The sequence below is a fragment of the Lipophrys pholis genome (genome assembly GCF_963383615.2).
Source record: "Lipophrys pholis genome assembly, chromosome: 17".
Taxonomy (NCBI): Eukaryota; Metazoa; Chordata; class Actinopteri; order Blenniiformes; family Blenniidae; genus Lipophrys; species Lipophrys pholis.
Genome location: NC_137643.1, coordinates 18,225,634 through 18,239,051, shown reverse-complemented (window position 1 = coordinate 18,239,051; position 13,418 = coordinate 18,225,634). Strand labels below are relative to the sequence as shown.

Here is a 13,418-nt window from a genome sequence, read left to right as displayed (position 1 = left end):
TCAGGACACGGTCGGTGTTAGAAACCAAGACTTCCCGGCACGATCCCCGAGCTCATTCGCAGTAACATAGAAAATCTTCCTTCACACTCACGTCAGACAGATCTTGTTTAATCTGCCACATTTTCCACCCTCTAGCACCAAAACCCAACCTCTGTACCATATTATGTTTGGAGAAGGAGCCACATTCCAGCCCAGAAGTAAACATCAATAAAAAATACACCAAAAACAGTAGCTTGTCAACAAGAACCCTCAGACCACCCAACCATGGACATGTTGTCTACACACACACACACACACACACACACACACACACACACACACACACACACACACACACACACACACACACACACACACACACACACACACACACACACACACACACACACACACACACACACACACACACACACACACTCTTGCATGTGGCTCAGCACAGCTTTGTTTACTACAGATGTTTCGAGACACAACATACCAAGTTTGTGACACAACCATTTGCGGCATCTTATTCGCCTCACGCATCAAAACAAACGCTGGGGGTATCGGGCCTTCGTGTTATTCCAGCCTGCGAGGCATCGCAAGTCAGCACGCTGCACGCTGCACGCTGCACGCCGTCCTTACAACTGGAGACAATTTAGCCCCTGGTGGCACTACGAGTGGAGGTGCCTGTGTCTGTGTTGACAGGGGGGTGGGGGGCGGGGGGCGGGGGGGTTCCACCACATCTGGGATGCCTTACCATTTCCCAACAAGGGTCAGCGGAATTTTTATGTAACAACCACGCTTCTCTTGTGTTTCCAAAACACTGCACGTCCATGTGTTTGTGCGCCTGACCCAGTTCAGCGGGACGCGCCACGCTGTTTCTGTTGTTGAATTGCGTAACTCTGTTACACTGAACCTATAAATGCAAACAAACCGAGCAGCGGGACCAACCATTCATCCAGTCGAGCCGGGCCCGGGCCTTTAAAGTTTGTTGGCTTTCCTAGAGGATACTGTGCTTTGATGTGGGCCTGACTTTTTTTTTTATTTTATTAAAGTTTCTGCTTTGATTTTTGCCAATGGAGAGGCGCTTGAAATCACCCAGGAGAAAGAGTGAAGAAGCAATTAGACTTCAGTTGTTCATTGTCAATGTTTTCATTATTATAAAAGTAATTATTCGTACAAAACAGAAATGGTCTGTAAATTATAAAAAAAAAAAAAAAAAAGGGGTCTCCCCTTGCTTTATACTTCATTTATTGATTTTTTTTTTACTCGTTTTTATTGAATAGGTTGACTAAACTTTTGACTTGATTTATATTTATTCATAACATAAACACAACAGACAGTATCTACCACCAGTGTACATGGAAAGGCTTGACACTTGTGGTTTTGCATTTTAATATATTGTTCTTATTATTGACTGTTTGATTTATTTTTTTGTCCTTTTTTTTCTTTCTTTCCTTTTATTTTTATTGTTTTGTTTTGTTTTGTATGTCTTCACTTTGCGGCTTTGTATTATGAAACCATAAAACAATGATTGATCTAAAAAAGAAATGCTAATCCAATACCTATTCATCTCTTGCGTCTGCAAACCAAGTATTGATATGGATCGCACTACTTCATAGTAAATCTGTATAAGTATCCTTCCTCAGTTTGGCTCTGCACCCAAAGGTTCACACTATAAGGACAGGAACACCCTTTTGGAAACCAGAACGCGACAAGAAAAACGTGGTTAGCGGTGAGAAAAGTGTCAGCCAATCAGAGCAATCATTGATTTTAAAGACTCACAAAGCCAAACACAAACAGATTGTTGGAACTGGTTCCCAAAAACCCTCCTGAGGTCACGTCTGGGGGGCAGAAAAAGGGTGAAATATTGGACAATTGCTGATATCCATCTGTTTTTGAATCTCAAACCTTGGTTTTCCATTTGACCGCCTCAACCTCTCTCCTGTGGCGTTACGAAACACTTTTGTGTTTGGCTTCTGCTAAGTCAGCGGTTTCCTGTTGCCGATTAGAGGAGGGCAACAGGTGCCGCCTTGCCCGTGATCTAATGGGCCTAAAAATTAAAAGAGATTTAAAAAGAAATGTCACACAAAAAGATTGATATTTAAACATTCTACCACTTCTTGTTTTTTTATAATAAAATTCAATCATAGAAGAAATATTGTTTGGTGATTTTAGGCTCATTCAAATCAATGATTACTCTTTTACTGTTTCAAAATCTGAACAGGTCGACCTGAAAGAACTGAAAAATGCGACAGGTGTCAGAGATTTTCTACCAAACTCTGCACCCCATTATAAGCAGCCCCACGTGATGAAGAAGTTGGTAACATATTTGTCTCATTTTAACTATAATCCTCCTTCTTTGCAGCTTCCACCACCCAGCAAATAATATGTAATGATATTGGTTTAAATAACCTGAAATGAGTCAAATCAGACAAAACAATGAATCTCTGAGCTGAATGAGCTGAATCTCTCAAAAACAAGCTACATTTTCACACTGTTTAATCACATCCAGACAATGTTTTAGTTTGTTGACGAGTAACATGAATATTTTCTACCTTAACATTAGGTTGGATTTTATTCTCTTCTGCACAATTAATAAGCTTTTCATTAGTCCTTGGATAGCACTACTTAGATTACATTATCCCATAGTGTAACGTTCATTTCTACTATTTTAAAGGGAAAAAAAAAAATATCCTGCATGTGAGGACATGATAAGTCTAACCCAATCAGATCATAATGGGGAGTTTCGCCCCTCCTCTCTTGACCAAAAAGTTCTGGTAACTCATTCCACCTCTGAGTGAACTGCACCGAAACCCATTAATGACCAGCAGTCGGTTCATGGTACTTCAGATTGCAACCCTATCGTGCTGTTATTTTTAACTCCTATGTTAGAGCTGTAATATGCCTACAGGGACTGAGCTGTGTTGCTTTTTTTCTTCTTCTTCTTCCTTTTTTTTTTTTTAAGGCTGCTGGTGAAAATGTGTGATTGAATTTGGCACAAATGCGAAAAGGCTGCAGGCCATGCAGCAGGTACACATTAGTAAGCTGCAGCAGAAACACCACAGAGGGACAGACAGACTAATGACAGGCGCTCCTCACTGCTCGCAGGGTTAAATTAAGGTCTCGAACACTGCAACTGCATGCACACTGGAAATAGGAACCTTGGATCTGAGAATCCCTCGGAAAACTTGTAGAAAAGGGTTTTTACTTGCGTGAGAAATCTTTATTTTATCTTTAATGGAAGTTAGATAAGAACGCAGGCGGCCAGATAGTGAGGAAAGGGTGCGCTTTTTTTTTTTTTTTTTTTCTTTGCAGTGAACAGGGCGGAGCGGTGAGAGGGGAGGTTTTCCTTTCAGAGAGAGAGAGAGAGAGAGAGAGAGAGAGAGAGAGAGAGAGAGAGGGAGAGGGAGAGAGGGAGAGGGAGAGGTGGAAAAGGCGCAGGGCGAGAGAGCAGTGGCTGCGTGCGCACGGTGCGGTTTGGTGCGTGCGTTCTGGAGCGTGTGCACGGGAAAACTCTCGGGCGGGGGTGGAGGGAGGGAACAGGGAGTGTAGGGTGGTGGTGGGGAGGGACAAGGCAGGGGCAACAGACAAGTGGATAGTTTTTTTATTTTTTTTTATTTTCCCCCCTTCCCTCGTTTCCTTTCCTCCCTTCTCGATCGAGGGATTCAGTGTGAGTGTGGAGCCAGACGAAGATAGTCGCAGGCAGCGCGCACGCTGCTGCTCCGCCCGCCGCGCGCGTCCAGACCCGAACTCGATCCTGGAGCTCCCCACTACCGTAAGCACATCGTGCGTTTGTTTGGGAACTAATGTCTGTCACTGTTTCTCGTGTTGTTACGCTTGTTGTCAAACATTTGTATGCGTTTGGAACACACACACACACACACACACACACACACACACACACACACACACACACACACACACACACACACACACACACACACACACACACACACACACACACTGTGATAGGAGCGTTTAATAGCTGCAATATTATTGTGTATCTTTAAAAGTTCAGCTCAGGGGTTGATTGTTGAATATAAGAAACTGTAAGACAGGATGGATGGATGGATGGATGGATGGATGGTCGTCAGACTGGTGATGGTTTGGGGCCAGAAGTGGAAAGCACCATGCTCAGATACTCAGTCGGTGCCAAAAAGCCCCTGCAGTGACTTTTATCCTCTGTGCTAATTCCATCTTTGAATTAAAAAGGGGATTGACTCAGTGCACACTGTGGAGCTGCAGCATTAAGGTGGATAAGCTGACTCTGTGTGTGTGTGTGTGTGTGTGTGTGTGTGTGTATAGATGGAGTGTCATAAAACTCCATTAGCTGTGACTTAATGTAGGCTAATCTCAGCAGGCTGCTAAACATCCTTCATGGTTCCTTCCTTCCTGGCGCTCATAAGGAAAACTTCTGTCTGCGTTGGATCGGGTAACGTTAGTGCCTGGCTTTTACCGCCGTGAGCGCCGCATGAAAGGATAAGAACATGCATTCCCAATCACCCGGAGTATTTTTCATCACCGAGTTCATTTGTGCTCGGAAATTTGTTGGAATGGACGTGTTGTGCGAACACACACACACACACATGCGTACACACACACACGTGTGGCATTATTAAGTCGCTCACACTCCCCCCCTGGTTTAATTCTCTAGATCTCCCCTTATGACCAGTAAAGCTGTATTATTCCCTTTCTCTGCAGGAGGAAACACAAATGTCAGCAAATGTCAAGCACCTGGAGCTTTGGCTTTGCTCTCAGGCTTATTAAATGCACATACCGTCAGCAGTACTTGCCCTTTTGGCCGGAACTCGGACTGCTGCGACCGTCCTAGAACACAAGATACACAGTCATGGATCTGCAGATAAACAAAAACAAAAACAAAAACAAAAAAACATTCCAAAAGAGGGAAAGTGTGCAATAGTCAGCAGTGAGGATGCTGTCTCTTCAGTGTGTGCACACACATTTAGACACACATTCTCTGTCCTAAGATAGCAGAGCCCCAGTGGAAACAGTAATTAGTGGGGTGAAAAGAGAGGGAGAGGCAGCGGAGGCGAGAAGGAGGAAGAGATATTGTTTGAACAATCTGATATGTGTTACGTAATGACCTGTGCAACGGAGACATGCTGGGAGAGAAAGTGGAAAGGAATCAGGCCGAGCTGAAGAGTGAGAGGAGCTGTTTAGTGAGAGAGACGCAGTCTCCAGCGAGTAAATGCTCCGTGGTCTGTAGTCTGTACCTTGCTTGGAAGCAGTGTCCATTCCCACAGTTGCCTGAAAGGAGTGTGCGAACTGCAGGACGTCATATATTCCTTTTTTTGAGGGGCGTTATTACTTTTCCTGAACCCGGAGAAAACAATCCAGGGTAAAGCCTGGACATCGCTGGACTGTTATTGCAGCTTTTCCCTGATATTGAAAAGGCAGAAAGAGGCTCTCAAAGGAGGTCAGTCTATTAGATTGTGATAATGATGTGGGATTTCCACTAACAGGCGAGGATCTTCAAGCCAAAGCAATGAAACACACAAAGATGGGAATCAGATTCCAAGATGAGAACATGCAGCATTTACCTTTGTAATAAATGATCTGTAATAAATGATAAGATTGAGCTTTTGGGGCTGGAGTCGCCTGTTCCATGCTGGACAGAGATTTCTATTTATTGCAGAGGTTTAAACCTCCTCCCAAACATTTACATATGAGCAAATGACCTCCGGCTCACTCACAGCGGATAACACACTGGAAATCCGACTCCGATTACATGTTGCTTCAAAAGTATCCGTGAAAAACTCACAGCTTTTCCTTCCCCAATCAGTGGGGTGGCGCCTGGTCACGTGATGCCAGCTTTGAGCTTGGAGAGAGTTTTCATGTTTAATCTTAAGCCCCAAGCTTTGTTTGGGAACCGCATGTGTGTGTGTGTGTGTGTGTGTGTGTGTGTGTGTGTGTGTGTGCGTGCACGTCCATCCGTCCGGTCATGCTTACACACCCATGCACGTGTGCTTGTTGTTTTCCTCTTAGGTAACGGAAGCCCCGTTTACATGACAATGTGTTCCAGTGAAAAATGCAAACCTTTCGCTGCATTTCCGGTGTCCGCTCACGCGACGACGGTCCGACTCCGTCGTCGTGCAAACGGACGAAAACGCGTCTTTCTGAAAACGCCCGGGCGCCGTCTCCACGTGGAGAGCTGAAACGCTGCGCGTGCCCATCATGTCTGTGGTGACTGGTTCTTCTGCACATGCCCACGTCGATGGACGATAACAACAATGGCGGCCTCTGTTGTGTCATGACGCCCAGCTGATATCTATTTATTGTCATCTGTCAGTACGAATGTCCGCGTACTCCCATTGTTAATATTTGTTCTCTGCGCTCGTGTGTGTTTCGTTACATTACAAAAAAAACAACAGCACCCACGAGTGGCTCAACATGTTGACGACATCGATTTTCAGTACTCCTGTCGTTTCCATGTGAACGGTCCTCGTTTAAAAAAAAAAAGCTGCAGCATATCTGACTATCTTTTTCTTTTATAGTCATCCATCATATCACTCTTGTAGAGTGTCTTTTTTTTTTTATTCTATTTTTGACATAATGATGAATTAACAATCTTGAATCTCTGGGTTTTCTTATTTACAGTCCTTCGTGTTGAATGATTTTTGCGCTGTTCTTTGCCGTCTCCATCCATCAGCCTGATGACTGCGACGTGCTTTTTTCTGTGTTTGCAGGGATCTGGTGAGAGCGGAGGACAATTCCCTGCTGAGGGAATACTGAGGAAACACCATGGCCTTAGCGGGATGCCCTGACTATTTCCTACGTCACTCAAACTATCAGGTATGCAAGTTTCAATCTGTGCGGTCGTATGCACGGTCACGAAGGTGCAGAATGAAAACATTAAAGTTATCGCGATTCGAAGATGACTTCTGCTTTATGTCATTGTAGTAAGAAAGGTAGCAAAAAGAGGGTGGGGTGTTTGTGACGGAGGCAGAGACTGCATGTAGCGCTGAGGTAATGAAGATAAATCAAAATGATGAGACGAGCAAAAGTACAAAAGTGTAACGGGTGCAGGGTTTTATATAAAGACGGAGATTGTCATTGATTAAACAAGTTGATTCTATCACACGAGGGGAATTAATCAAGCCTAATTCCACAGATATTTACTGTTCACAACCTCAAGCTTGATACCGCCTTTATACAAACTCCAAATATTGATTTTAATCAATGAAAAAAATACACCGTAACGTGATGCACCTGAACGCATCACTCCATAAATTAGCCACGTCATTTTATAAGTCGCAGGGTTTAAAGCGTGTGGGGGAAAAAAAGTAGTGGATTATAGTCCGGAAATTACGGTACTGTATTATTTTACATGATCTAGAGGTTGGAATAACCAGATCTGATCATTTAGACGAATCAAAACACTGAAGGTGTCCTCCGGCTAGCTCAGTTGGTAGAGCATGAGACTCACAATCTCAGGGTAGTGGGTTTGTGTCCCACGCCGGGCGCCACCTTCCCGTGGGCGCACCACCTGCAGGAAGGTTCTTAAATGGTGCATTGTGATCTGGGTGACAGTGCTCAGACTGTCACCCCCGCGACCCGGAAACGGATTAGTGGAAGAAAATGAATGAATGAATGAAAACACTGAAGGTGATTTTATCCTAGTGTTGTTTTCCTGAGCGTCGCCGCTCGCCGATGGCTTCCGGTTCACCTCAGTGGGAACAAACTGTTGTATTATTATCCCTGATCGATAGAAGGGGAGATAACTATGTTTGCGTTTAGCTCGGCCAGTTGTGGACAAAACCTCTTCTACCGGTAGAAGAGGCACCCGGTAGATTTTGTAATTGACACGCTGACCTCTAAGTAAAAAAACTTGTTATCAACGCAAAGAGAGGAACCAATGAAACAGTTAAAACAAGGGAAAACAATAGAATTGTTGCTGGATGAAGGATACCTTTTTTTTTCCTCAGTCAATTTCTTTGGATTTCCAAATGCAATATGTACTGTACACTCAAGGAATAACAAAGGTTTGATTACGTTGGAACCTTTAACCATTGTAACATCTCCTCATCCCTCCATCCCACCAGCAACCCCACCACCAGGATAGTAATGTCAGTACGGAGCTTAAGAATGTCTTTCAAGTCCGATATCGATTCTTTCCACATATGAATTGTGCTCAGTTTTGCATCATTGACTCTTGCTGATGATAGCTCTCGATGGGCAATGTCCAAAAAGCTCCGAAGCCAGCGAGTACTTGAGATGTCTTATGAGGGTTGGATAAAGCACTGATTCATAAAATAAACATATTTTGTAGCTTTTTCCACTACTTTAGTTTTTGTTTTGAACTATAAAACTCTCCTGCTGAATTTCACAAATCTTACTAGTGTGCAGGGAAGCAACTGGTGATTAAAGGTTTGCATAATACACAAGTGTATTTGCCTAATTTACTTAACTATGGTATCAACCAACCATTTTTCTTTTGCTGCAAATTCTCGTTTCTTTTGGGTCCCCGCTGTTTTCTGTGGCTGGAAATAAGTTTTTGAATACTGAATACTAGTCTGCAATTAGAAGATGGTCCTCACAAGGGCAGTTTAATGAAACCTCTCTATATGCGTATGACCTCCGGCCTAGTGAGGTGAAGTACAACATTCCCACTTCCTGCAGAATGAGCCCTTTGTTCCTCAGCCTGGGTTTTCTGCTCTCCAACCCTCCAGTAACCTAAAGAATTTGGCTGAAAAGCATGGCGGAGGTCTATAAATAGAGCTCCAAACAAACAACAATATGTAGCCCAGGACTTTGTCGAAAGCGCGAGATTGACGGTGTGACGTCTCACTGGGACCGAGGGGGACGGCGGAGGTGACGTAGCCTCAGCTCCCTGCAAGCCTGAACTGTGGGACCACTGAGCCCACCCCCCCACCCCCGTAGAGCTGACATTAAGTTGGATCGACTCACTTTAGCATCCAGGAAACGGCGATGCGCTCTTAAGGCTGCAGTGAATAGTGAATCGAATCCCCACAGAACTGGACATTCCTCCACCCTGCGTGTCGTGGAGAGTTTGATAGTTTAGACGGAGAGAAGTGGGTTACAACATTGCTATCTTGTGTTTGTGTGTTTCTTATATAAAGCTCACCAGTTGGCATGACACAGCATGGCACACACACACACACACACACACACACACACACACACACACACCCCATGGAGTCTGTGTGTAGGCAGTGACTGTATGTTCAGTGTTTATAGATAAGGAGGAAATGAGCCCTTTTTTTATTTTTTTATTTTTTTAAGAGTACTTACATAACGCTATGCATAACGTTGGGCATGTTTGGGAACCTGGGCAGCTCTCCAGACCTGTGTGCGTGTGCGTGCGTGCGTGTGTGTGTGTGTGTCTGTGTGTGTCTGTGTGTGTCTGTGTGTGTGTGTGTGTGTGTGTGTGTGTGTGTGTGTGTGTGTGTGTGTGTGTGTGTGTGTGTGTGTGTGTGTGTGTGTGTGTGTGTGTGTGTGTGTGTGTGTGTGTGTGTGTCAACTTTGGATCCGGGCCAGAGATGTCTCAAATGAAGCAGCCAGCCTTCTCTCCTTCACCGTTCATCTTCAGTGTGCACGCGCTCTGCTGTGCACTAAGAAACCAGACTCGCTGCTCCAGCTGAGTTATGACTTTAATCGGTCAGTGTTTCTCCTCCTCCCTCTGGCTTCTCCGACCCATAATCCCTCCCGTCTTTATGCTGTCAGGGGTCAGGGGTCAAGGGGTTAGTGGCCGCGGCGGCGCACTCAGTCACGCTCGCACTTTCGAGGGATATTCCTGGGTGTCGGTGCTTCAGGGGACAGAGTGAAAGGAGAGAAGTCTGCTAATAACGAAAGAGACGTCAAGAGTAGCTACGGGACGTCTGTCTGAGACCAACCCCAATACGTCAACCTGATTGCAACTCCAGGCGCTAAGGTTTCCTCTGCAACCGTCGCCGACTGTCGGAATCAGGAAGCTCAATGGTTTAACGGGTCGACTCCAAAAAAGGTTTCACTCAAACCCAAAAGACTACCAGAGGGAAAAAGGTCGTGAAAAGAAAGAAGAAGAAAAAAAGGTTTTGAAAGCTCAAATTATTTGAATATAAAGGAAAAATCTAATTTCTTCACTGTTTGACTTTTAGGTTATTTTCTAATCAAGCGAACAACAAGTCTTGAAAAAAACAAAATAAAACACTCTGGAAGATTTCCTGAAAAGCCACAAAACTACAAGAAAGCCCCCCCTAACCTTCTAGCACTTATACCCTTAAGAGTAGTAACATCGAGGATGCTGTTGTGCAAAACAACTGACATCTGGAAAAACTATTTCAGTGAGTGAGAAACCAGTGAGTTGTTTTTTGTTTGTTTTTTTACACTTTTTGCTTCCCATCGGTATGCTGTCTTTTCAGATCGGGATTATTATCCATCCATCCAACCATCCATCCATCCATGTTAATATCCTATAAACAGTCCAAAGACAGAGATGTACCAGAAGAAGAGCAGTGTTGTCAATATTAAACCATATTTTCTGACGTATTCTTCACAGTGTCGTCTGTATATAAGTTGACTCGAATTAAAGGACGACATCTCTCTTGTATAAAGCGCGATTTGAAGGGGGGGAAAAAAAGAAGTTGCGCGGACATCTTTTTATTCTTAAGATAAACGAAATGAAACGGCTGTCGGGAACAATTTTGAATTTGTGACACAAACATGCAGATTTATGTTTACCGGTGCGATTTTGCCAAACTTCTTTTACGCACAGTTTCGTGTTCCGTCCTCAACCTCAGATCGTCTGCCTCGCCGCTCTCGTACCCCTAAAAACATTCCTAACGCAGCGATTTAAAGCTTTTAACGTGTGTGCAACAATGTGAAGCACCTGTGGATGGCTTCGTCTCCCCGGTGTCATCATCGGCATGTCAACGTAGTTGCCCCTCACGTTTGACGGGCTCGGTCAGGTTTGTGCAGATCACATCAAGCTCTTGTTTCTCGTGCTCCTAAATAGACGTCTTTTATTACCTTGGATTTTAAAGAGGCACATCTTTTGGCTTTGGAGTTGTGCTGACTGTTGCTTATTTGCACGTTGACCTGGATTTCGGAGGCGTTTTCTCGCTGCGAAGGTGCTGCACCTCGGCCCGAGCTGAGGCCTGCAGACTTTCTGTGTCGGCCCGCAGGCCCCTGCAGCCAAGTTGCCTTCCTTGGAAAGCTTTTGGCTGCTGCTTCTCAGAGCTATAAATCTTTCTCTGGGCATTTATGGATGTTTTAGACGCACAGAGGGGAGCTGCAAGTGTGTGTGTGTGTGTGTGTGTGTGTGTGTGTGTGTGTGTGTGTGTGTGTGTGTGTGTGTGTGTATGCACGTGCATGTAGCGGTGTGTGTGTGTGTGTGTATGCATGCTTGCACAACAGGACCTCTGGCCACGAGCAGTTCCTGGAAGCAGCGCTTCCGCGTTCTTCTTTTTCCTGGAAAAGGGAAGATTGAAAATTTGTTTGGCTTCTTTCCCTCCCTTTCTCCTCTGCAGTTTTCTTGCCTCGGGGCTGCTTCAAATTAGACAACGTGTGAGGAACTTGGCAGGTCGTGCGTGTATCTCCAGACTTGCAAGATTGTATAAGTGTGCTGGCCTGTTTTTGTTCTTTGAAGAGAAAAAAAAAAGAATAAGAAGTATTTATTTTTGATGTGCAAATCACTCCTGGGCTTCAGATTCATAATGCAAACGTTCAAAACAAAAACAAGAGACGCCAGCCAGACAGAGTGAAAGGGAAAAGGTCGGCGGGGTTCAAGAAGCAACAGCGCTCAGGGCCAAAGTGTCACTGGTGTCTGATCGCAAGAAAAACAAAACCCCAAAACACTCTCTCTGACCATTTGAGTTTTGTGAATGACACATGATCTGAAGACTTATCCATGTTGTTTGCATTTTTTATGAGATAGAATAGAAATGTTTTCATGTTTTTGTGTCTTTTTTCCAGGAGAGGATGGACCGCACTTCCACACGCAGGCCTGACCAGCTGATTGTTTCGGGCTTCCAGCACTCTGCCAGTCAGACTTTGCCACATCATAATGGTAGTTTTACTATTGTCTTCTTTCTTCTTTCTGTATGTGATCTCTCTTCCTGTTTTCCAAGAAACACACACACACACACACACACACACACACACACACACACACACACACACACACACACACACACACACACACACACACACACACACACACACACACACCCCACCTCTCTGTCGCCATCTAGGACGTCTCTGCTGCACACGCTGCCGCTGTCCATATGGAGAGGCTATTGACAAGCGTTAAACTGTTCTCTCCTCCTCGTTTTCGCACAGCTCAGCACTTTTCTGTTCCCACTCCCCTCACCCGTTCGCTTACATTCTCAGAAACGCCCGTCAGCCTTCGTGGAAAATCTTGGAAAGCTTTCCAAAAAAAAAAAGAAAAATTGGCCAACCTGAGGAGGAGTGCATTTGTCTTGTTTTTTTTCATTCTACTTCTTCGGGTTGACAGTTTATTGGCCCGCTGCTCCGCAGATGTGGTGGTGGTCATGCCCGTGCAGGAATATTATAAATATGGCCTCACAAGAATGGGGACGGTGGATGGGGGTGTTTATGTAGGGCTTTAGGTCAACCAGAACAGGGCAGAGGGGGAGTTTATAGTAACTAGGCCATAGGTCTGTAGGCCAGGGGTGGAGGTAGGAGATGGCGTTCCTTCACGCAGACCAGCACTGCCGTAACCGGAGTGATTCTAGGTTTTCCTGCACACACACAGAACATTTAGTAGCATTTCTGTGCTCAGTTTGATTTAAGGAAACAGCTTGCAATTTTTCCCGAAACGTACTTCAGTGCACCGGCACAATATACAGTCACTGTAAATACTTTTTACTGCACTTGTACGAGTAGATTCGGATTTCATAGTCTTTGTGCTGCTCACAAAGTATACGTTTACCACGCCAGTCACACTTTTTCTGCTTAAACCCCCCCCCCCCCCCCCCCCAAAAAAAACATCCCCATCCAGACCTAGCCACCTATCTTTACTTTCTCTACACAAACTGCAAATTCACACCAACAATAAATTATTGATTAATAATTGTTAAAAGTGCATCTTTGCATTGTAACATTTCAATTTTCAACGTTAAAGACTTCCTGTGTTAAAATAGCTTTTTAAAAAAAAAGCAGAGCTCTGAAAGGGATCGATAAGCAGTGCCCATCTCGTCACACAGCGTGAAAAAAATCCAACAGTTCTGGTTTTTAATGAAGTTAACTGTAACGATCGCATCGGTCAACTGTGTGCAATACAGTACATAGGTGGTTCTAACACACACACACACAAAAAAATACTGCACCGACTCGTAGCCTGACATGTAGATGACATGTTTCCACGTGAACCAGGATCGCTATTATAACATTACGGTAAACAGATTCATTACACACACACACACACACACACACACACACACACCAGTAGTGGC

The 13,418-nt window shown here is 44.5% G+C and overlaps 1 protein-coding gene across 1 annotated transcript in view; it reads left to right on the top strand.

Annotated features, from left to right (window-relative positions):
* The first annotated feature begins 3,663 nt into the window (after positions 1-3,663).
* LOC308122841 (growth factor receptor-bound protein 10-like) overlaps positions 3,664-13,418 on the top strand; it is a 39,138-nt gene continuing 29,383 nt past the window's right edge. Inside the window, exons 1-3 of the mRNA XM_080484967.1 lie at positions 3,664-3,757; positions 6,690-6,795; positions 11,917-12,010. Coding sequence (XP_080341093.1) covers positions 6,745-6,795; positions 11,917-12,010 — 145 coding nt within the window. The 5' untranslated portion in view covers positions 3,664-3,757; positions 6,690-6,744. The remainder of the gene's footprint in view (positions 3,758-6,689; positions 6,796-11,916; positions 12,011-13,418) is intronic.